The sequence below is a fragment of the Wolffia australiana genome, chromosome 13, assembly GCF_029677425.1.
Source record: "Wolffia australiana isolate 7733 chromosome 13, ASM2967742v1".
Classification (NCBI taxonomy): Eukaryota; Viridiplantae; Streptophyta; class Magnoliopsida; order Alismatales; family Araceae; genus Wolffia; species Wolffia australiana.
In genome coordinates this window covers 9,147,555-9,172,441 of record NC_135847.1, presented here as the reverse complement: position 1 = coordinate 9,172,441, position 24,887 = coordinate 9,147,555, and the positions used below count along the sequence as shown (strand labels likewise).

Genomic DNA, 24,887 nt, shown 5'->3' with positions numbered 1-24,887 from the left:
AGGGCGGGCACACCGTGGAACACGGGCATGGGAGAGCGCTGGCGCGGAGCGGGCATAGGCGCGCGCAACCAAGAGCAGGCGCATGGCAGAGCACGGGCATGGGCAGGGCACTGGCGATGGTGAGCGAAGGCGATGGAGGCAGTGGTTGAATCACACGCCAAAAAGATTTCTCCAAGAAGGCTTCTTGGACGATTCTTAGACAAACAACAGACCAGGGCCTGGAGTTCTTGATGGCGAAGACGACCCGAGGATGACAAGCGGGCGAGGGGAACGTTCCACGATAACTCTTGACGTGGAAGGAGTCCACGACCCCACGATCTTCTAGATGATTTAACTACTGGTGGAAAGAAAGAACAAAGGAAAATTCAACTTCAACTTTTCAATTCAATTTCACCTAAAGGGTCCTCGTGGGCATGCCCAATCGGCCATACAGGAGAGAACCATCTCCTGACGAGCGGCTCTCTTGACACGACAAAAATAAAACCGTTCAAAAGGATGAGGCCCAAAACACAATAGTTCAAAAGGATGAGGCCCAAAATTGTGGACGGGCCGTCCACAATTTGAGAGGAAATTAAATTAAAAAATAAACAATAAAATAAGAGCATGTGCTGATGTGTCGTCAAGCGGAGTACTTGAACGACTTGTCATGGGCGTTGGCTCAAGCTGCCCGACGAGGTTGTTGATGTCTTTCGGTGCTGGTGGCGAGATGGTCCACCATCATCCGCCCTTGGTATAAGAGGAGATTGACTCAAGCAAGACGATACAGAAAAATCCCTGGTCAGGGTAGAGAAGGCGTTCTCCAATGATCCCCGTTGTGCATTTGTACTAATCGAACGACAAGTTAGGGGTTGACGATAGACCATACCGTAAGTCCTTCAAGAGCTTCACACGGATGATGGATTATACATATATGTTAACCGATGACACTAAAGGTACCATGAGAGAGTTCAACACTATTCGATATCTTCTAGAGCATGAGGTGTAGCTTGGCACCCCACAGGCTGCAAGCTTAACCTATCGATTGGGTTAAGTCGATTCTTATATAATTAATATATATGTTGATAGAGATAATTAATAAGGTTGGCCAATATTTTTTATTGGGCTACTAAAGTTATTGACTAGAATGATACATGGGCCTAGAGGGCCACACACATAAGGTCATAAGGGAATTGGCGGGTATATTTTACTTTTTAGGGTTTTTGAGAAAAATTTAGAAGTAAAATATAAATAGGGAAGGGGCACTCATTTCAAGCACCCAAGCGAGCCAGATTTGAGAGCCCCTCTCTTTCTTCACTCTCTTCTCCACTCATCCAAGGAGAGTGTCTTCATGTTGAGAAGATCTTTTAGATTTTCAACAATAGTTGAAGAAGAAGACGTGGAGATCCAAGTGCTGAATAATTGCATGAATACTTCTAGAGATCAGACATGTGAACGGCTTCAAAATGATCTCGGAGCGGCAAAGTCAAGGGTGGAACGAGTTCCCCAAAAGGAACACTCAATGAATGATTTTAAAGATCGATTATGAATCAATCAACATGCTTCTGCATCTACGAAATTGTGTTTTCCATGGACCAACCAAGGCATAGAACCCAACAATTTCAACATTTAAATCATATGTTTCCTTCCCATATTCATGCAGAGTGATTGGACTCAAAGCAGATGCATGTATCTCAAGCTCTTTTTTGTCAACAAACTCACATACACATACATCCTTGCAAGAGTTGTGAGGAAACTTTAGAACCTTGAAATTTGAATTTCTACTTTCGTGTGGTCAACTTTAAGCTTAACCATTCTTTTTGCTGTAGTCTGTGGTGGTTTGGGCTATGCCTAAGAAAACTCTACAAAGAATTATAGGTACCTGGCTCAAATTCTCTGTAAGCTTCATATCAGCTACAATGAACTCAACAGGAAAACAACAATTCTCCACTCTTACAATCACATCCTCTTGTTTCCCATACGGTTTCCTAATGGATCCATCTGCCATCTGCAATTCTATATAAGTTGACTCTAATTCCTTAAACTTAAATGTATCATGAGTAAGTTTTGGCATTATCCAAAAGATATTTAATAAATATCCTTCCCGTAATCTCACAATTTAATCAATGGAGCTCCTAGATCTCTTTTCCTTCTATGAATTTGATTCAACAAGATGGAGATATTTTTGTATGATAATTGAATCCTCTTCTGATTCCTACAAGGAGTGCACAAAGTTTTCAAAAATTCTGAGTACAGCGGAATATACTGAACTCCATATACTAAAGGAATAGTGAGTGTGGCTTCCATGAAAGTTTAAGCAAATGAGTATCACTAACAAGGACTTCAAAAGGTTTTTAGGTTTTGGTAAATGGATTGGGTGGTACATAATCTTTTAGACTATGTTCTATTCAGGGAAGCAGTCCTAGATATTCCCCAGGATCTACCCTCATATCATCAACATATTTATTTCCTTTATCTATATCATGTTGCTCAGAAAGTATTTTCTCAAATATATCAGGTAATTCATTCTCATTACTCAATCTAGGGATTCCACTCAGCTGCACATGTTCATTGTCAAATTCATCAGATTTAAATTTTTCACTTAGTAACACATGATACGAATTATCAAAATTGTGATCAATCACTGAATTATTTATAGGATTAATACTAGGTTGGGTTTGAAGTCAACAGGAGTTTTGGCTTGTGGATCCGAATTCATCCATTTTTCCTTTTTTTCATGTCACTGCTAAAGCTTCCTTTGGAGTTCTGCCCTCTTTTGTTACAGTTTTGCATTCTCTAATTGCTCCATTATGATCTCCATTATCCTTTGATTTTATAATAAATATTCATGTTTCTGCGTCATTTGCTTCAGAATGTCCATCGTGGAATTAGAGGAGATCTTGAGCACTAGAACAAGATTGGGGCAAGGCTTAGAAGTAAAAAATTTTGATGATTTTGTTTTGCTGATAATTTGAACGTGGCTGGAAATTTTTCTTTCCTTGTATGCTCCATCCTTGATTTCCAAAGTTTCCTTTCAGGTACCAAGTCCCTGCATGAGATAATTACCTTCATATGCATTCACCTATTCAAGCATAGGGAAAATATCATTGGTGTGGTCAAAACTTTCACAAATGGAACAAAGAGATGAAGGATGTTGAGAAACAGAAGAAGTAGAGATGAATTTAGAAGAATATTTCATCCTTTCTTCATAGTCTGAGTCAGCTCCCTGATGGCCTTACATACCTTGCCTATGTGCCTTTCCATCTTATCTTTCCACATATTAGGCTCTACTGTGCTAATGTCAATAAGCCCTCCCCCTTTTGGCCCTAAAATTCTCCCATTATGATTCAAGCCCAGATGATATGCACAGCTATCTGCCAATTACTCAAAACACTAGCGGCTCCATCAATGGTTTTATCAATAAATGTACCACCACTATCACTCTCCACTCGACCTCTCTCAAATTCAATCCATCATTAACATTTGCACTATTTTACTAATCAAGAATACAATGATGACAACATTTTCTAGCAAGATCTTTAAGCCTTTCCCATGGTTCACTAAAAGAATCAATGATGTAACACGATTGCGGGAACGGTCAGCTCGTGTTACACCATAGGGAAAGACAAGGGAATGGATGCAACAAGTCAGAATGAATGTGGAATCTTTTGAAATCCAATGCAAAATAAACGGCAACCATTGACTAGTCGACGATTAATTAAGAGACCAGAGAGGGATAAGCAGCGATCAAGCTCCCAATGACCGGGGTGTTTGATTCGATGACTTACGACGAGGGGGACAACAATGTGTCCAAGGGCATCCACGATCCCTTTGTAGTAAACCTAATCGATATCTCAAGAAATACCTACCTCTCGAAAAGTGTGGCTACTCTTAATAAGGTGTAATCTCTGGGCCGAGGAGCAAGTAAGAGGATGGCACTAGAAGAAATAACAATACTGCAATCAAGAAGGGGGAATGGGAGAACCTGGTGGGGTCGAAACCTGTAAGTCCTTGGCGAAGGAGTCATTGCAGTAATGATGAACTGTTTGGCGATGTTCCAATGGCAGAGGAGATGGCAAAGGTTGGACGGTGGACACACAGTTAGAGACTCATGGTTGCGCAGGAATATGCAGGTGGCAAAACACGGGTCAGTGCTGACATGAAGGCTGGCATGAGGGAGGTGATGGACTCCAAATGTGTCATGTAATTATACATATTTTAAAGTCATTTTGGGATAATTTCATGTGTATTTTCTCCAATTTTATAAGAATTTACATTTCATGCACTAAATAGAGAAATTAATAAAATAATATATTTAAATGCATGTTTTACAACTTTAAATATTTCTTAGTAAAAATATAGTTAAGACATTTTTAATTTTCTAATGCTCTATGTAGTATGTATCTATGCTATTTCAGGGAAGAAAATGAAGTTAGAGAAATGTATAGACAAAAAGAAAGAGAGAATAAAATGAGGAAAAAATAAAAGAAATATGTACAAATATAGGAATATAAAAAAAAAGTTTCTTCATTGGACCGGCTAAGGAGCCGACCAGGCACACCAGCACCCAAGACAGCCATAGGGCTGGCGAATGCACAGGGCGCTCAAGCCCATCTACAGCGCAGCAAGGGGGTGCCCAGCAAGCCCAGCTGACCCGCGACAGAAGATACTGAGATCATACAGGCCCACAGAGGATCCAAGTCACGCTCAATTGAGGATGGCGGAACAAGAGGAGGGTGTGACAACCCTCTGACGTCCCCTAGAGCTCTAGACAATGCCAAAGGAGGCTCAAAAAGACGAATGCCAGCACGGGAGAGAAGCAAGGGGGGAACCACATACTGAAGCTAGGCGCGGCGATCGGCGCCGCCACCCGCTTACTTCGATTCAGCATGAGTTGGTTAGTTTTCTTTCGCTTCATCTGGATGAGAAACCATTATAGTTTTTTTTCTAGTTTGATACTTTAGTTAAATCTAGATATTGATTAAGTTGTCGTCGAAATTTATCATCGCAATTTTGTTTGGACATTTCATCGAACACCTCATTTGTTCGATGAACATTAGTCAAATTATCTAAGTTTGAGTTTATCAAATTTATACAAAATATCATTTCTTCTTATTCCCACGTATTTCGGGTATTATTTTCTTTGTTCCTTGAATCACCGTGCACAAAACCATGATTCCCAGTTCTATAGACTCAGATAAATGTTAGCAACAAATATCCACTTCAAGACATGTTGAATAACTTCTTGAAAATGGCTTCATGGAATGAAAGATCTCTTTAGGATTTTTACTGTGATTTTCATAGAGCAAGTAGAAAATGTAAGTTTGAAATAAGGGCTCAAAACTGTATAAATGGACTTAGAAACTCAAAAGGGCATAATGGTAATTTATCAACAGTCCAATCATATAAACTAATTATGATTAAACAACATGAAACATTAATCCTTTTAATTTTGAATTTTTGTATTTACTATTTGCCATATGTTCAAAATACCTCTCAAGCCTTTATAGAAAAAACTAGTCATGGTGCCTACAGTTTCAGCTTTAAAATAATCTGAAAATTTCAGGTAAGTTTACTACATCATTTACTTCAGATATCACCATTGGATATTAATATCTTCAGGTAATTAATCTTCATTCAACCATCAATAAATTCAGCCTTAAATGCCCTAAGGTAGTAAGTAGGAATTTGACAAAGTTATTAAACTAATCAAATGAGTTCAAATGAACATAAATATTTAAACAGTATTAGAGAATTTTTTTTATCTTCATGTCACAGAAAATCCAAGTTCTACATCAGTGATTTGTCTTGTTCATCATATGGTCAAACCAAGTAGCCTTTTTAATATTACTATGGATAGTTATTTTCTCTTCACTTACAATTAGTCAACTAGTGGACTGAGGACCTATTCTGCTTGATCACAACCATATTGAGGCATGCATTACTTTGAACATTCAACGAAACATGCATTACAGCCTTTAGTAAAAAGGCTTAATCTTCTTCAAGGATAGATAGTAGGTGTTCTTTAGTAGAAAGAGTTCATTAAAATGATCCACACGAATCCTTGAATGGTATTATACTAAACTGATTGACCAGATTGATTTATCTCATAATTGTGAAAGTAGTCCTTAGATATGAGGCGCAAAAGACGTTGTATGGATAGGAAAAATACTTTTACTATGGCCTATGAGTTCATAATCTTGGAATTATAAACAAACTTAGTTCACGCCTTGCAAGAAGATCATGAAGATGATTGAGTAGTCAGGAGAGATTTTACTGTGTGCCTACTAAGGTTACACATTTAATTCATAATTGACTCCTCGCAGAACCTTCTACATCTCAGCTTTAGGTCTCTGTTCTGGTGCTGGCTCAAGTACTAGTGAAAGTGCCTGAATATAAGCGCCTTGCAAGGTGTGAGTTCCTATATTCTTTAGGCTTTCACAACTTTCGTTAGAGAAAATGAGTGAGTAAATACACTCCCTTGAATATCCAAGAGCACACGGTGTATCTTGGCAGCCCACGAGTTGGAGACTCAACATATCAATGGGGTTAAATCAATCTGCCAATAGTCAATCTATATGATAATATATTGAATTAATTTGAATGGGTAATAGAGGTTACCAGGCCATTTGAGTTATTAATTAGACTAATACATGGACCCAACGGGCATATGAAAATTGTATTTTGGATGTTGAAAGATACACTTAAAGTTTGGGACTTTTTGTAAAAAATAAAAGGGGGAAGGCCTTGAACCAATTCGCAAAAGCCATAATTTTTTGGGGCCCATCCCCTTCTTGTCGTTTCCCTTTTGCTCATCTTCATTCTCAACGTGACTGAGATAGTGTATTGCGGACAATGGGATGTGAGTGAGCCACTTCAACATGGAGGAGATTTGATATATCAGAGATTGCACGGATAATTCTAGAGGCTGCACATTCGAGCAGCTCAATGTGTCACACTTGAGGATCCAAGAAATCAGATATCCAGCATGTGCCTAGGTGATTCGATCAATTATTTTGTAAAAGCCATGTTGATTTCGTCCCAAGTCTTCAATTGCAGGAATACCTCGGGTTTTATCCAGATCAAGGCCATAGAACCCAACAGCTGAGTGACTACAACTCTGCTAAAACTTGAAGAATATCTCACTGCCTTAACAATGTGGTAAATTAAATATTAAGTTTTACTAATTTTTAAAAATTAACTTGGATAATGCTTACTTATTTGAAGCTGGACTGATGTGATAGCTACTCACAAATGGTTGACACTTTAAAAGTTCAAGTAAGCACCAGTCATAGATTTAAGGTTGCATACGAATCAGACACTTTAAATCAAATGGTATTATACCATTCCTTTTTCAGAAATAATGAATTTTAAAGTAAAATTTTGTAATTCTAACATAAGGGAACAACATTGACTCACATAAAAGATTTGTATGAATATCATGAAGTATAGAAACATTTAATATTGACTCTTTTTTTAGGCTTGACCCATTATCATATATATTTTTGCTTTGAAGAATACAAACCTTTCTGGTTCAAGCCTATAACAGGTACTTCAAAATAAAGGAATGTACTCAAATAATATTTAAGAACCTGTTGTATGTACTCCTCCAAAACCTAACTCAGTGATAAAACTTTCATTTGATTCAGATGCTTAGTTCAAACAAAGTCAACTTATTATGTAACTACTCAATTACTTTGTAAGTAAGATGATACAATTGTACTCAGTAGTATGTATGGAAAACTTTGATTTTACTGTTACAATGAGGCAGTATCAAGAGTGCATCATCTCAATATTTAAAGTTATAATGCTAGGATTGAGCACTTATGACATCTCTCAAGTCTCAACCTATAACTCATTTCATGAAGTGTATTGATTAAATCTAACAGAACAAAATTCAAAATTATGTAAAACAAACATATTTCATTTCCAGTCCCACGCATAAACTTTCTAATCATTTTATAAAAAATTAGAGTATTCACAACAATTACAGAGAATACAACTTTCTAATTATTTTATAAACTTTCTAGTTATTTTATAATACAACTTTTCAGCTCTTAGAATTTCTTTTACAGAGAAGATAGAACTATTATTCCGCTACTTTTAAACAACATATGGTAGACATTATAGATCCACCACTGAAGAAACAATCCAGAGCAAACATGAAATAGATAAATAAAATTTAACACGAAATTTTTGCAGTTCGTAAAACAGATATAAACAAGAAACTTTAGGACTACGGCTTACAAAATTTCCTTCCCCGGGAATTTATCATGGCAGCAAGTGAGAACACTTTAATTTATTTGAAAAAGACTATCGCCATGGTGAACGGATGCTTGGAGAACATTAGTCCAAGAATCAAGAGGGCAAAAAAACTAGATTTATCGCAAAATGAAAATTAAAAAAAATTCCTAGTAAAATATAATAAATTTATCATGAATGAAAAAAGGAAAAAGTTTTACATTAAAATTTAAGAAGAAGATCATCACCATAGTCAATAGAGATTTGGACACCATTAATCACAGAATCAAGAGGACACAAGAACTAAACTTATACAAAATGAAAATTTTCCCTTGTCAAAACAAATTATGGGACCACAGACGTCAAAAATTCATTCATAAATTTATTATAGAAGAAAAGGGGAAAAAGCTTCATCTTAAAGTTTAAGAAGATCATCACCAGAGTCAACAGAGGTTTGGAGACCATAAATACCAAAATCAATAGGAAAGATGAACTTGATTTATAACAATGGAAATAAAATATTCCCCCCTTTATATACAAGCAAAAACAAATATAAATAAAAATAAGAATATCGACCATTACATACAAGCTAACGACCATGGTTTCAACAAATCCTTCATAAATTTTATCATGTAAGAAAAGGGGAAAAAGCTTCACATTAAATTCTACACCGAAGATCATCACCACAGTTAACAGAGGTTTGAAGATCGTTAATACCAGAATCAACAGGACACAAGAAGTAGATTTAAAAAAATGAAAACTTCCCCTCGTAAAACAAATATGTACAAGTTAAGGACGATGGCTTTAAACTATTCATTCATAAATTTTATCATGTAAGAAAAGGGGGAAAAGCTTCACATTAAATTCTATGAAGAAGATCATCACCATGGTCAACAGAGGTTTGGAGACCATTAATACTAGATTTATAAAAAATGAAACAATTCCCCTGGTAAAACAAATATGTACAAGTTAGGACCATGGCTTTCAACTATTCATTCATAAATTTTATCATGTAAGAAACAGGAAAAATTTCACATTAAATTCTATGAAGAAGATCATCACCACAATCAACAGAGGTTTGGAGGCCGTTGGTCCCAGAAGACCCCTCACACTTCACTCTCCGATAGAACAGAACATAAGCCGCTGCGGACTTTACGTCTTCCTCGTTGATGGGCGATAAATGGCTATCGTCAAAATTGTACCACCTATTTTCCTCCAACAGCTGCAGAATAGAGCACGTTTCGTCTATCAGTGCATAAAAAGAAACATCAAGAAAAAGAAAGGTATGCTGTTTTTTGAACAATTCAGAAAATTCAAGTTTTTACAAGATGAGAAACACAAAAATGATCAAGGATTCAAAGAAATGTTTGGAGAAATTATCAATTATAAAGTTAGGTGTTTGTTTCTCCATGGGATGCAGAACAGGGTTACTTGCGCCATCAATGTATGAGAGAAACCCCGCAAAATGGTTTTTTTTATTTGAAAAAGTATTAAAATCAAGACATTGCTTTTAAATCAGTAGTTTTTGGAAGATAGGACGTCTGAAAATGATGAAGGATGCCAAGAAAGATTCTTTGAGGTATGTTTCGGGGGTCAAGTCAGAGTTTTCCTTTATCGAAAAAAATACTGCTTCAAATATTTCTTGGAATTCTTCATCATTTTTGTGTTTCTCAGCTTGCAAAAACTAGAATTTTCTGAATTGAGAAAATTTTGGGTCTTACTCAGGACAAGATATCAATTCACTCCTCATTTCAGCATAAGATAGCAAGGAGGTTGGTCAACATAACTTTTGAGTAGAGAAAAACACTGATTATTTCGATATTTTTGATTTTATAAATACATCAAAAGTTCTGATATCACTCAGGAGTCAGGCCAAGAGAATTCAATTCTGAAATATGGAAATTATACGGCATTACAGGATAGGTTAGCATGGGCAGAATTCGATCCAGTGTCCACATATTATAAAATAGGTCTACATTGGCGATTTTGGGACACGAAAAAGTATTTCAAATATTTCACCTAATACTTCAAAGTGTCAAAAAATTTCCAAAAAAAGAAAAACAAACTTCAAAGTGTCAAACACCATTCCTGCTAGAGGGAATCAAGGGTTTGAAAAGGACTGCTTTAGATATCAGTTACATAACATGGTCGCATTGTAGACAACTCATAAATAGGCCCAAAAAAGCAAACGAAGTGTACTTAAAAAACATTCGTAGCCCAATACCAGTTTGAAAACAAACATAAAAACGGTTTAAGGTCGCGTCTATCTCTAACACAGTTTTTTTGTTGATATCACCCATATAGAATATTTCAAATTAATTCAAAAAAAGATTATTTTCAGATTAATTCAAAAAAAATATATATTTTCAGATTTGAAAGTCGCAAATAATCCAGAGTTTCAGGATAGAATAGAAGGGCTAAAAAAAATGACGCAACCTTTACAATTTATAAAATTACTCAAGATCTTAGGTTTTGGGATAAAGTAAAACCTCGATAATTCAAATTCTAATAAAACTTCATAGTTTTTAGAGGCCATAGGGTGAGTGTGTTACCTTGATGTGGGCCGTGTAATGGCCACTAGCCATGCTGCCGTAATGGTTGCTTAAGGCATATAACTCATAAAGCTGGCGCTGGGATTGGTCCTTGGCCACGTAATTCGTAAGATCAAAGTCATGAATAGGAAAATTAATGAAAGTCTCTAGCTTGTGCTTGTTTGATCTGCTGTAAGAGAATCTCTTCAGATGGATGACTAACACCTCCGGCAGTCTCCACAAATCTAGTTTTTTGCTTGCTTGCCTCTGTTCCTTGCATCGCGGGCAGTACCTTCAGGGAACACATTAATCAATAAATCAAATAAAAAGCACACCCGTTTTTTAAAACATTTTAAATGTGGCCGACCAAAACCCTTTTTATCATAAAATAACATAAACTGACAGACACTGAAACTATCGCGGCCCAGCAGTATCCTAAGATTCAAATTTTAATGAAAGTACTGCTTCTGTCAAACTCCACACTCCAAGCCAATGGATTCTGGAGTGCGAGAAAAATGATCGATTGTATTGAAAAGGAGGGACTTAAATGAAAGAATGTTTGTTTCTAATAAATTTGAAATGTGTCACTGCCCCAACAATTCCTGGAAAATTCAGTATTATCAAGTAAATTGACAGGCATCTGAAAATTTAAGTGTATCAGATCTAACGTGAGAGTAGAACTTTAATGAGAAACTACGCATCTATTAAACTTTAATTTTGAAAGGTCCCCCATCTCTTAGAGATTCTGGAAAAACAAATTTTTACACGTAAGTTGACAGGAAACTGAAACTTTGGTTGTAATACTACACTGGGTCAGTCGTAACCCAAAAGTTGAACTCTCAAGTTGTTGAATTACAAAAACTAGAAGAAGTGTGCATGAAAGAGAAATCATTCCACAGAGTATTGTCCAAAGAAAAGTTGCATACCTAATCCCAGCGACCTAAGTAACAGGAAAATATTTAATTTCGTGTTCACAAAAAAAGAAAAAACTCACCACATTTCTTCGGGGACAAGTGGCTCTTCCCTCAGGAACGCCTCCAGACATGCATACAACGAAAGGGGCTCGCTACGGGACTTCTTAGCAACAGGCGCATACTTAAGAACTTCAGGTAAATTTTCCAGAACTGATGTATCATAGTTTTGAAGATCGTTCCGAGACCAATCAATGAAAACGCGCATAGAAGACAAAGAAGAAGGTGCCCTGACTATTTTCTCCTCTCCAATTGACAGATCAATGTAAACATTGTTCTCATCAATCATGTGGAGAGGTAACTTAGAAGGAACTTCTGGACTAGGTGTCTGGTGATCTTCACTCGATGAATCGCTCATACTTGCATAGTCTGAGCATGATCCACTGGGTCTTATTCCTTCTGTTCCGGATGCTGTTTTCAATTTTGTGGTATTTTTTTCTGAACGCACCATCGGCGACAGCATTTTCTGAACCATTGACTGGATATCTCCCCTCGTGATTGCATCATTTCTTATGATTGATGAGACAAGTGGTGTGCCGTAGGGTCTCCAAACAACAGAGCCAGTAGCACTGCCCAATTCCCTGAATAAAAATTAAAACATCCAATATTCAACCAGCTCAGTTCATCTTACGCCAATTTTCAAACACAAAATAGGGAAATTTCAACCATGGGCTCGAATAAAAAAACGTTTTCCTTAAGGATTTGTCCTCAAGTTTGGGTTCCTAATTAATTTGATAAATCCTCCTAAATTTAAAATTGCTAAATCATTTGCTTTAGCTTTCATGAGATTAAATGTAAACTACTTAGCATGATAATGTCCGAGGAAAGGCCCTTATCATGGCTACCAAACTGAATCAAAAGAAAACATACAATTTTCATTGCGTTAATATGCTTTTTGGGGTGTCGAACCATGACAGAGGCAGAAACATAAATAGGATAATTTGATTATTGCAATGACCATCAAAGATTTTTGCAAAAATAGGCAACAAAAAATTAAAGATTTAAAAATAATCACCACTCTTCATGTCGATGTATCAACTGAAGATAAACAGCATCGGCCGTCTTTTTAGGAAGCCTATAGGCAGCAAGGTGGTCATCATCTTTTATGGTGGATAACAAGACTAATGGATCTTCCAGGAAACGGTGTATCAAGTGCCCACGTATCTGCATGATCTTCCAATTAGGATATAATGCATAAACATCCAAGACGTTATAGTAAAAAGAACATGATATGTATGAACCTCAGCAAGCAATATTCTTTCTCCATTCTTCACAGAGCAAGCAGTGCTTATAGCTTGAGTAAGGTCTTTACACCGGCCTTGTTTAGGCACACTCACAGTGCACGGAGTAGGAGGTGCACTTCCATCACTGGCGAAGACTGTGACAGTCATCGACCGACTATGCGCCGACTGTAACGGCAACGACAGGTACATGAATGGATCAAAAGTAACTGAGACCTTGTCACAAACAGGACACACCAGCGTTGACTTGAATTGACCCTGTAAAAAGACAACAAAAACGTTAAGACTTGCTTCTATTTAAAATATATATATTAGCTTATGTTTAACATATATAAATAGCAACAAAAGAAATTAAGGACCAAACCAAGGCAACAGGGTTGTCAGTTACTCTAGACAAGACGATAATGTTTAAAGATGGCATTTCCACTGGTCGTCCCCAAAAGATCCGCGATGAAGGGACTCTTCTTTTTCTTTTTTTCAGACAATTAATCACTCCCGAATCAAATATGTAATGTATGGCTCTCGAAATGATTGACCGAACACTTCTCCAGTATTCAACTCCAATAACACATTAAACAAAAATGGTTAGGACCATTAAACAAAAATGCAGAGGACTTCTACTAGTCAAACAGAAAATTTGACAAATTGCAGTCGATTATTGTGTGTCTGCGAGCCAATTGAGAGCCGTCATGTTCCCCTTGGACCACAAGCCAGAACCGTAGCCATCAACCACCCTAAATAAGGAACTTTCAATTGGAAATCGACTTTGGATACCGGTAGAAAGATACCTCTACATTTTTATTCAAAAATAGGAGCCCCGAATATATACCTTCCGTTATAGTGTGTTCCCTATTGTAGCCCGAAAATGGGATCCAATGACTATTGGATCTCATAAGAACAACATTGCAATAGCTCCAAAAGGAAAATAAAGCCGCCACATGCAGAAGTCTGCTAAAAAATAGCACATCGCATGAAATCAAAAGTCATATTCAGGTTTTACGTCCTCCTAAAGCCTCGTCTCACAGCAAAAATCCGACAGAAAATACCAATTCAATTCAACCTGGACTCCACATCAGTAAAACATCCATCGCTAAGATGTGTTTAAGAGGGCAAATTAGGAGGGCAAAAAAAAGCTCCTAGGGAAATGAAAAGACTTCATAGAATTTAGAAAGGGGCATAAAAATCATACATGAATATAAAATAGATGAAGAAAACTCTAACCTGGCACACATCAACAATAATTGAATCATTGCGTGAAATATGATTTGCCCAGAACTCATCAGCGACCTCTTCGTCTGGTCGCCCATCAACATCGTTAGTTTTTACATACGGCTTATGCTTCACGCGATTAAGATCCTCGTGAAGTCCATCAAGAAGAAAGGCTAGAAACTCCTATATAACAAGTTATCCAGTTATCCAGAGGATGAACCTGCATTACGAATGATAGAAGTGTAGGAAACAAAAACCAGTATCAAACCTGTGAATCGTGCTGATTATAGCCACTAAATTGAGGTGCAAACCGAGCAAGTTTGGTCTTGAATGGCCGAGGAGAAACAGGTGTGCGGCCAGGAGCCCATAGTTTCCTAAGCAGCTCTCCAAATGCCAAAGCGAGCTCTCCCTGAAATTTCTATATTTAGGTACAGTTGCAAGCATTATTCTAATACCATTCATTTAATTATAGTACACAATAATCAAAGTTTTCTCTGCAGTCAGACGTTGATGACTTACCCCCAAACCTCCGAGCATTGGCAAAGGAATCGTGGGTCACATGAAATTCGACAACTTCCAATAAATAAGTTTCAAACGCGATTACTTAAAAATCATAAAATAAAGAAATAGATTTTGTTGAAGGCTGACTTTATCCCTAGTGAGAACTCATAAGTCGATTAATAAGCAGTGGTGCATATTAAAAAGGTTAAAAGATAAAATATTAGAAAACATGTAAAAGAACTTGTAAAGGAAAACTTGGGATCTCAGCTTTGAGAAGACGAGGAAATTTTAGATACTACAGATATATTAATAGAGTCTGCTTCTTATAAACATTGCAAGTCAACTGGAAGAACAAACTCTAAAAGCACATTTCACACGTTTTAACAAAAGAATCCTAGAATAAAAGATTGGTTACGAAAAGAAAAGAGAGAGGGACAGAGAGAAGGTTGAAAGGGAGAAAGAGAGAATGAGGACAGAAACAATGTAAATGCTGATAATATGTGACAGCCTTTTCTTGGGAAGATGATTCGAAAGATTGCTCCCCTCATGCGATCAACTTACCAGCTTTAAATTATTTATAACCCAGGGGTGTACCTGTGGTTAATTACATTTATAAAAACTCCATATTCTCCTCTTAGGGGGAGTTTTTTTCTGAAAAGTAACTCTTCAGGAGAGATCCTTCTCTTTGTAGACAAACCTAAAAACGGAATTGATTCTAGGCCCCTACTCATACTGTCTAAAGCCAATTTCAATTTGACATGCAACAACTTTTTTTTTGAAAATAATTTGACATGCAACAACTGCCTTTATAACGGTAAGAACTGAAATAGAATATTGTAGAGGACCAAAAGATGCCTCTTAATAATGAATAGAAGATATTCTTTAAGTGAAAAAACTCAACATTTAGAGAGCAAGGGGCACTTACCACCATTCCCAAAGGGTTTTGCCAATTTATTTCTCGCCGATAGTCTTCTCGGAAGTACCTGGAAAATTCTGGCGTGTGAACAAGACACTGTATCGCACTGTTCATAAAGCATGTGTTGCCAAGATTTAGTAAACCAGTAAGACCAATAGAAGCTCCACGTGTTCCCATGCCATTGGTTCCCAGAGAATTATCCATGTCACTGCCAGGAGACGCCAGGTACTGGCCTTGAAGTAGCTCTGAACTGCAGCTTCTCGAGAAATTTTTGCTAGCAGATAAACCTCCAGCAACTGATAAGCTTGACCTACTGGGCTCTAGAAGCATGTGAGTGGCATCTTTATCGATAAACCCATTATCCTGCACAGAACTCATGCATCTGCTGTGCATTGATCCATCGTTGTATTCTTCCACAAGAATCTGTCGGACAATGAAGCCGGTCAAAGGAATATCTTACCATAACCGAAAGCACAAGTTTTTGTCCAATTCATGTGCTCAGTATCTTAGATATCAAAAATTATCCCAGGAGTCCGCAAAAAAATAGTCAGGCATAAGTACAAACATATACTTCTTTCTCATCATCAGATATTTAACAATGAATTCTAGAGTTGATTTCTGAGAAAGAAAAATAACTGTAAACGCAAGATAGGATTTTCTAACGACAAAAAGGCCAATTCGGAAGTGGGAGGAGCTCCACCCATCAAGTGGGGTTAACCCATTTTGGGGAATTCTTCATCGACCAGAGAATATTCTTAGTTGCCATTATTAAATCTACGCACCCCCAAACTTCTAGCCAGTTGAGGAAAATTCAGCTCCAGAGAAAAGCATTATGAAATATTAACAATAATGAGGCAAACTGAAGCACGAAATCACAAAAATCGGACCTCTTGGTCCATCTGTATATTTGAATCGTCGAGTGTTTTATCCATGTTGTCCATCAGGGTATGCTTGTGCTGACCATAATAGTCCCAAATGGAAACCTGCCATGTAATGAAATCAGATGGAAATGAGTATAAGCAAAAAATCAAATATAAAATATGCCTAAACTTGAAAAGATAACACAAAAATACAGATAAAAGGCACATCTTTAGTCAGTAGAAGATTTACCTGTTCCGATAATAAATCAAAAATCTCACAAGCTTTTCTATGAAGTTCTCCCACAGTTTCCTGCGATCCAGTAAAATCCAACCAAGCAAAATGACTTAAAGAGAAAAAAAGTCAAGCATGCACCCCACAGGATACTGATGCATTTCACCAAAGGAAACGGTATGGCAGACACACCTTTTTGCTTATTCTAATAACTGCACGATTCCCTTTTGGCATCATAAGCAATTGAAGCCGCAAAGGGTAGACTTCAATAGCCAGCTCAGGTTGTGAAGAACCAGAACTTATAGCTTTCCGTGCTAATATGGGACCTCCTCCATACCTGAAACCACATCAAGTTAACTTTAGGTTTCAATAGAGTGAATATCATAATGCGTCAAAAACATGTTAATTTGCAACAGCAAATTTTCTTTCCGCTCTACAAAATAGTCAGCAACCCCATGAAATTAGTTTCTAATAAGGACCATGATCACAGCTTCACGTATCTTCATGGTCAACCCCATTCATACACTAGAGAGGGAAGAGCGCGAGTGCAAGAAATAGAAAGGAGAGAGAGAGAGAGAGACTAGCAGTAATTAAAACATTTTTTAAGAAAATATGCAATCTTTAAATTTTTCATGATCTAGAGTCATCATATTGTCATTTTCATCGAGTGGGTAGTAATTGAGACCATCATCATCCACTGCTGGTTGTGATAATGACGATATGGCAGGATGACAATCAGGGTGACAAAACTGTCATCATCTGTTAAAGACCTTCTTCGAACTTATCAAAAGCAAACGTAGCAGGAGGGATGCCACGTCACGTGCCAACCTGGAGCACAGAACGCCAACAGCATGAGGCCGTCACTCGCAGTAGAAGTCTGTTACGTTTTCGATACTCAGAGTCTGTTACGTGGGAGATTCTCTCAAGGAGGTGCTGATCCAGCTCGTTCCTCGACCGGAAGGAGAGCCGATTTGGCCTCGTAGGCGACTATCGTCTTCATTCTTTCATTACTCTTCAGTTGTAGTACCTTGTTGGAGTTATTTCTTCGCTATCATATTGGATCTGGTTTCGTCTACACTTGGGGTTCTGTCTTGTCTATAAAGATTAAGGTATATTTCGTCTTCATTGCCAATCGACCTGGCAACGAAGAAGCCATTGCTACAGTGTTATATGAATCGTTCTTCGACCAACGAGAGTAATCTATCATCATCCTCCACCCCTTGTTAGTGAAAAAGGTTTGTCTATACATGGAAAAACTTGTTCCAAGCCAATAAGAACGTTGGATATCATAGTGCAGGGATTAACAATGTTCCAGACGACAAAACACCAGAGGGGTCTAGAAGATAGGTTCATTTCATCGCTGGGTGTGAACAAAGGGACAGGATGGTACAAATTTTTTCATATCATGTATCCCAGAATTTGTCTCATCTCCAGGTCATCCCATCCTGTCCAGCAGGATAAATGGCATGGATGCCCACTCATATGAAAAAAGTCCATGGGACCTATTCATATTTCAGTTTTCTCACATAAATTTTAATATGCTCATTAAATTAAGCAAAATAGGTATGTTTTAATAGTGGGCTTACTGGGTCGTTGCACGTTCAAATCAGTGAGTGCCAAGGGCAAGTACGGGATAAAATGGGATGAAACCTAACATGGACCAATGAAGATCCACTTTAAAATAGAATGAAATTCAAAAATATGTACAGCTGACAAAAGTTATGAGATACACTGTTGAGAAATAAGAACATTTTTCCGTTGAAAAAAATAGAACTAAAATATAAAAGAAGATTAGATCACGCTCAGGTACTCCATTAGGGATCAGTAGGCAGAAGAACTTCAACTAAGATCCGTCAATTCTGACAACATTTTGATTTGGTTCTCAACATCAATAGTTCAAGCTCCTCGGGCTTATTAGATCCTTTTTATGTAGGGTAGCTCTATTAAGTTTACAAAATAAAATAAGGCAAATATAACGCTGATGATCCAAGCCAAAGTAAAGCAACTGGATGATTTGGAAGACAATAGAACCCTAGGGGGAGAAGAGGTTCAAGAGCGTAGAAGATGGCGGAGTGTGGTTGTAGAGGTAGACAAGAAATTGGAGATGGATTGGAGACAGCGATCAAGACAATTATGGTTACGAGCACGGGACGCAAACACGAGATTCTTCCATCTGGTGGCAAATGGCAGGAGACGCACAAATCAAATATTGAAAATAAAGGTGGGACAGAGGGAATACACTGGCACACAGGCAGTGGGACAAGCCATTTCAAACCATTTTAGATCCTTCTCCAGAAAGGGAAAACGGAGCAGATGGAAGTGGTACGGCAAGGGGGCAAGGAGGGTGAGCCTTGAACACCAAGCGGAACTGATCCAGCCATTTTCAGAAGAGGAGGTCAAGGCAGCAATTAAGGGGTTGAATGGGGAGGGAGCTCCGGGTCCAGATGGCATCCCGGTATTCTTTTATAGCCAGTGTTGGAATCTGGTCAGATCATATGTGATGGCCACATTTGAGGAATTTAGAGAAGGATGAGGAAACATGGAGAAGATTAATAGATCACACATATTCCTCCTGCCGAAAGGTCAAGGGGCGGAAAAATTGAAGACTTTAGACCCATTTCGTTGTCGAATTCAATCTACTTGATTATAGCCAAGGTGCTAGCAAACAGGCTAAGAGTCAGGATTGGTGAACTGGTCAGTCCCGCTCAGTCAGCCTTTATTCCTGGCAGGCTACTGGTGGACAGTGCGGTAACAGCCGGGGAAACACTAGCCACATGGAAGAGGAAGGGAAATCGAGGGTTCATGTGGAAGGTTAATTTTGCCAAAACGTACGCCTCTTTAGACTGGGATTTCCTATGGGCCTCCATGAAAAGGAGGGCCTTCCCCAAGGAATGGATAGTATGGGTGAAAAGATGTATCACATCTCACTCCTGCATGGTGCTGGTAAACGGGAAACCGGAAGGCGGCCGAATACAGCCTCAATGAGGAGTGAGACAAGGCTGCCCATTGGCACCGCTACTGTTTGTCTTGGCAGTGGACGCACTCGCAGTTTGCACTGAGCAAGCGTGCACAAAGGGCCTGCTGCGAGGCTATCAACTATCCGAGCAATCAGACGGAATTCCCCGGCTACAATACGCTGATGACACCATCTTCTTCATCAAAGGTTCAGTGAGGGAAGCCAGAAATTTGTCCATACTTATTGATCTTTTTGCAGATTTCTCGGGACTTCAAATAAATAGGAGCAAATCAGCTCTTATGTGTAACATGCTCCTGCCAGAAGAGGAGGCACAGTGTGCGGAGATTCTAAGAACATCAATTGGACGACTTCCAATGAGATATCTTGGCCTACCACTAACGAAGGGGAGGATGAAGAAAGTTGATTGGCAACCAGTCATTGCGAAGGTGGAAAGACGACTAGAGGGATGGCAAGCAAAAGTGCTATCGAAAGGGGGACGTTTGGTGCTGCTGAGGTCAGTCTTATCATCCACTGCGATTTTCTATCTCTCAATATTCAAGATGCCCACGAGAGTTGGGAAGCGAATAGAAGGTATGATGAGGCGCTTTCCATGGAGAGGATCTGGGCCAGAACAAAAGGGGGGTCTTGCTATGGTGGCATGGGATAAGGTATGTCGTCCCGTAAAGAGAGGCGCTTTCTATGGACAGGATCTGGGCCAGAACAAAGGGGGGGCCTTGCGATGGTGGCATGGGATAAGGTATGTCGTCCTGTAAAGAGAGGTCCTACACATACCGAGTATGAACACGGCACTCCTAAACCAAATGGGTGGAGAGAATAACGAATCCATGAGAGGATTTGGTCATCAATTTATTGCGTGGCATCTATGGTAGGGGACTGAATTGGGACAGAATGGCAGACCCGTATCATGGAGCATCCCCATTCTGGCAAGGGCTGAGGCAGGTTTTTCCAAGACTGCAAGGTTTTTTTTCAGCAAAGCTAGGCGATGGGACGACATTCCGATACTGGAGATATGCATGGTCGCCACAGGGTATTTTAAGTGAGATATTCCCCCAACTGTATGCACTAGCCCAGGATCAAAATGCCCATGTGCGTAACTGCTGGGAGGGTGCGTGGAACCCGATCATACATGGGCCTTATCCGACCAGCGTGTGTCCGAGTTCATAGATATACATCAATCCCTACTCCAGTTACGACCAGAGGATGGAAAGAAAGACCAGTGGACAAATGGCCCCTTCTCGGTTCAGAAGGATTATATGATGATCCGAGAGGGGCAAGAGGAAGACAGGGCATTGGTCAGTGCATGCAGGTTCATATGGCGCCAAAAAGTCCCATTGAAGGTGAGATTTTTTGGGTGGCTGCTAGCAAGGAAAAGATTAATGACAAGAGTCTTTCGCAAAAGGCTATACCCAGATACTTCGTCACAATGCGTGCTATGTGTGAATGGGGAGGAAGATTACAACCATCATTTCTTTGAATGCTCCCACGGTTTGGGCCAGCCAGCCAAACCGTATAAGCCTTTTGCGAAATCTGAACTGGCTTTTTGGGACTCGGCAAAGAATTGCGTGGGAAGAGGAAACAAGGACGGTGGCCAAGCTCTAGCAGTGTTGTGGGCCATCTGGTCACATAGAAACGAGGCGTTGTTCAGAGAAAGAAGGGCTTCTATATTTGGAGTAATACATGAAGCAGAAGGAATTAAGGCAGCATGGTCCTCCCAAGCAACGCGAGGTGAAGGGAGATATTGAAGATGATTGAAAGGAGGGTATAGGGCCTCTATGGTCCTAACGGGAATTTCACCAATTCGTCGGGTGTTCATCCATTGACATTATGGTTCAAAAAAAAAAAAGCTGATGATCCTAGAAGAATAACTAAGTTTCTCTGGCTTCAAATCAATGAATAAACATTAAAAATAAAACTTTTCCCAAGGTATGATGCATCGAAATAACTTTTCTTTGATCCAGGAAGAGCAAGCCTGTATTGACATATCAATATAAATGCCCGCAAACAGAAAATACAGAAAGTAGGAAGAGCAATGTACAATAGAAGTTTAAAAACTTCATCAAATCACTTGCTCTTCAAAACTTTGTTTAATTTAAGTTATGAATTGGTTTGCAAGCTATATCCCTCTACAAATCTATGCCTACTTTAATTGGATGAAATTTGACAACAAAGAATTTGCCGCGTAAGAGACTTACAAATGAAAAAAAGACTAGACCAAAGAATAGCCCTAACACAAGAGTTTCATCCATTCCAAAAATGCAGTTACATCAATAAGATTTTTATTATCCAAAAAAATAAATAAGATTATACACAAAGCGTCAAAATGTTAGTCCCCAGGATTAAGCTGTCGCATGATCATGTTTTAGTACCACGGATCAAGGAAAAAAATTACCATCCATATAATTGCTTCCAAACTCCTTGAGGCAGCAGTATATAATCACGACCCTCTACAAGTGCGTCATGAAGCTCTATTCCCACATTAGACACTTCAGGTGTGGACTCATTAATAAGATCCGAGTTATCGATGACTGACGGCCTCTTCTGAGCAGCTGAAGAACCCTCAAGATAGTGAGATCCGTATGGGGAAGATCCATTGTTCACTGAACTTCCTACTTCCTGGTTGACGTAATCAAGCCAATGCTGCCACCATCTGCTCATAGAAAGAGACAAAACACATAAAATTCGACACAAATGGAGAAATATTGCAAAAAAACTATTCAGTAAATAACCTTCTTAACAAAAGATTAATTTCTTTAAAATAAAATAAAATAACCAATGATCATGACCCTCCGGCAAAAAAATGAGATTAGCATTTTAAGAGCAAGGTTCATCAGTTAATGAATACTTAGGCGAGGACAAAAGACAATGATGATGAACAATAGTCACAGCAATAAAATGAGTTTGCAGTTTTAGGGCTTCCCTCATCAAAGAAAACTTGCTACAAGCTAGTTTAGGGTTCCCTTCTTATTTTCCGGTTAAACTCAGCAGTTCCAACTCCACAGCAGCGAGGATGGTCGATTAAAAGCAAACAAAGAAAAAAGAATGTACAAACCCCTATAATGGCGCCCTAAAACTGGTTATCCAAAAAAACTGATTGCCTATGGAGATGAGCAAGAAAAACTTCTTGGCTATGGAGATGATATCAGAAGCAGTCTTATGCTTCACTTAATTGGAGAAGAATCTACTCTAAACTTGGAAAACTCGTCCGCCGGATCAAACTCCACATTTTCAATTTCAGAACGCCGGGGACTCGAACGGGATTGTCGATTTAAAACCAACAAAAGTACACGAAATAAAGAATACATTCCAAAAAAATTGATGAAAAAGGAAGGTAATAACCCCTCCACAGGCGCGCTAATACTGTTTTCTGGTTTTATTTTTGCAACTTCTGTAAAACGCAAACCAAATTTTAGTTTTCATGAACTATGCGTACAACATCTGAAGAAAAAACAATATACAAAGAGAGAGACGAGCCAGAAAAATTTCTATCCAATAGGAATGATATCAGGTGAAGTCCAACGGCTCATCTTCTAGGAGAAAAAACCTAGCGCGGATCAAACTCCGCATTTCCAACTTCACAACGCCGGGGACTCCGCCGACGAAATCACTCAAAATAGAAAATACATCAGTAAAAACTGATGAAAAAAGAAGGTAACAACCTTTTAAAAAGCGCTACGAAATAAGATCACGCCAAGTGATTGATACAAGAGAAGGAGACAGAAAGAATCGGGCAAATTAAGCAAAAATGAAAATTCTACCTGTGCGTGATCAGGTAGAAATCGTCCCCCTCCTTGCATTGGGCCTCTGCGGTGATGGTGATGTCTCTGATCACGAGCCTCTCCTCTTCAGGAGTCAACTGAGCGCTACAAACCGCGCCCTCCATCTTCGATCTCCAGCTCAACCCCTCGGTCGAACCTCCCGCACAGTGGAGAAGAAGAAGAAGAGAAGGGAAGAATGACTATACTCCCTAAATATTATACCCCCTTCTTCAGATTTGCAAACTTACCCTACTTTTCTTTTTATTACTAAAATGTCCAATTTTCCGTTAGATGACGATGCCGTCCTCGTCTTCCACACGAATCGTCCCGTCCAAGGGTTTGGACGAAATTTGAGACGAAAATTCATCCCGAGGGCCACCGGACGGGACGGTTTTCATACAGTGGACGAAAAAATCATCTGTCCGGACGTCTCGGATGGACAGACGAATCTGGACGAAAAACCGTGGGATTCACATCTGACGGTTGAGATGTAGCCATGTGGCCTAGCTATGACAATTTACATCAAAGTCCCTGTATTTTAACGCGTGTGCAAACTGCCCCGCTCAGAAATAATTGTACATATATCCCTTTGAATTCTCTCTCCTCCGTATTTCCCTAAAAACTTAGAAAATTCTATGTTGATATATTAAATATATATCAATATATTTAATAAACTTATAAAACCGGTTTTTTTTGTCTGGGACGAGGGACAGGACGGTTTTTTCCCCGGATGGGACAAAAATTTGTCGTACGAGAGCTGAACGGGATGGTTTTCGTACCATCAGATGAAATTTTTAACCCGTCCTTCGTCCCTGCACTGAATCTGGACGTCGAATGGGATGAAATTTGTCTCGTCCATCCATCGTCCACTTCCGGGATGATCCGGAACTAAAACGATGATGCCTGAATGGACGACGGATGACGGGTATGGACTTTTTGTCCCAACCGTCATCTGTCTGCATGTCGTCGTTGTCAATCGACAGGACGATGATTCCAATGGGGGTTGGAGGACGAATGACTATTATGAATGTTTCTTATTGATCGTCATCCGTCAACATTTCACTATTGTCGACGACTGGACGACGATGCCGATAAGGGTGGAGGATGGATGAGAGTTGTGGGTGTATCATCTTGAGTGTTATCCGTCCGCATTTCGTCATCGTCATCGTCATCAACACGATGAAGATGCCAGTAGGATGGAGGATGGACGATGGTTATGGACATTTTGTCTCGACCGTCATCCGTCTACATTTTGTACTCGTCATCAACAGGATGACAATGCCGATTTGGAAGGAGGGATGATGGATGACAATTATGGACATTTCGTCTCCACAGCATCTATCTGCATTTTGTTGTCACCGTCTAGAGGATGATGATGCCAATGGGAATGGCTGGATGAGGGATGACAATTACACATGTTACCTCTCGACTGCCATCCCTCCATATTTCATCCTCGTCACCATTCCGTCATCAGTCC

General features: G+C 39.0%; 1 protein-coding gene across 1 annotated transcript; it reads right to left on the bottom strand.

The window, feature by feature from the left end:
- Nucleotides 1–9,167: 9,167 nt before the first annotated feature.
- UBP5 (ubiquitin-specific protease 5) lies at nucleotides 9,168–23,595 on the bottom strand. The gene is made up of 13 exons (XM_078584944.1): nucleotides 23,411–23,595; nucleotides 22,045–22,302; nucleotides 16,871–17,015; nucleotides 16,697–16,756; nucleotides 16,474–16,569; nucleotides 15,596–16,009; nucleotides 14,438–14,578; nucleotides 14,182–14,352; nucleotides 12,961–13,218; nucleotides 12,735–12,883; nucleotides 11,743–12,300; nucleotides 10,770–11,040; nucleotides 9,168–9,439 (listed from the first exon to the last, which is right to left on the bottom strand). The coding sequence occupies exons 1-13, from the start codon at nucleotides 23,533–23,535 to the stop codon at nucleotides 9,254–9,256; spliced, it is 2,832 nt and encodes a 943-aa protein (XP_078441070.1). The 5' UTR covers nucleotides 23,536–23,595; the 3' UTR covers nucleotides 9,168–9,253.
- Nucleotides 23,596–24,887: the final 1,292 nt, after the last annotated feature.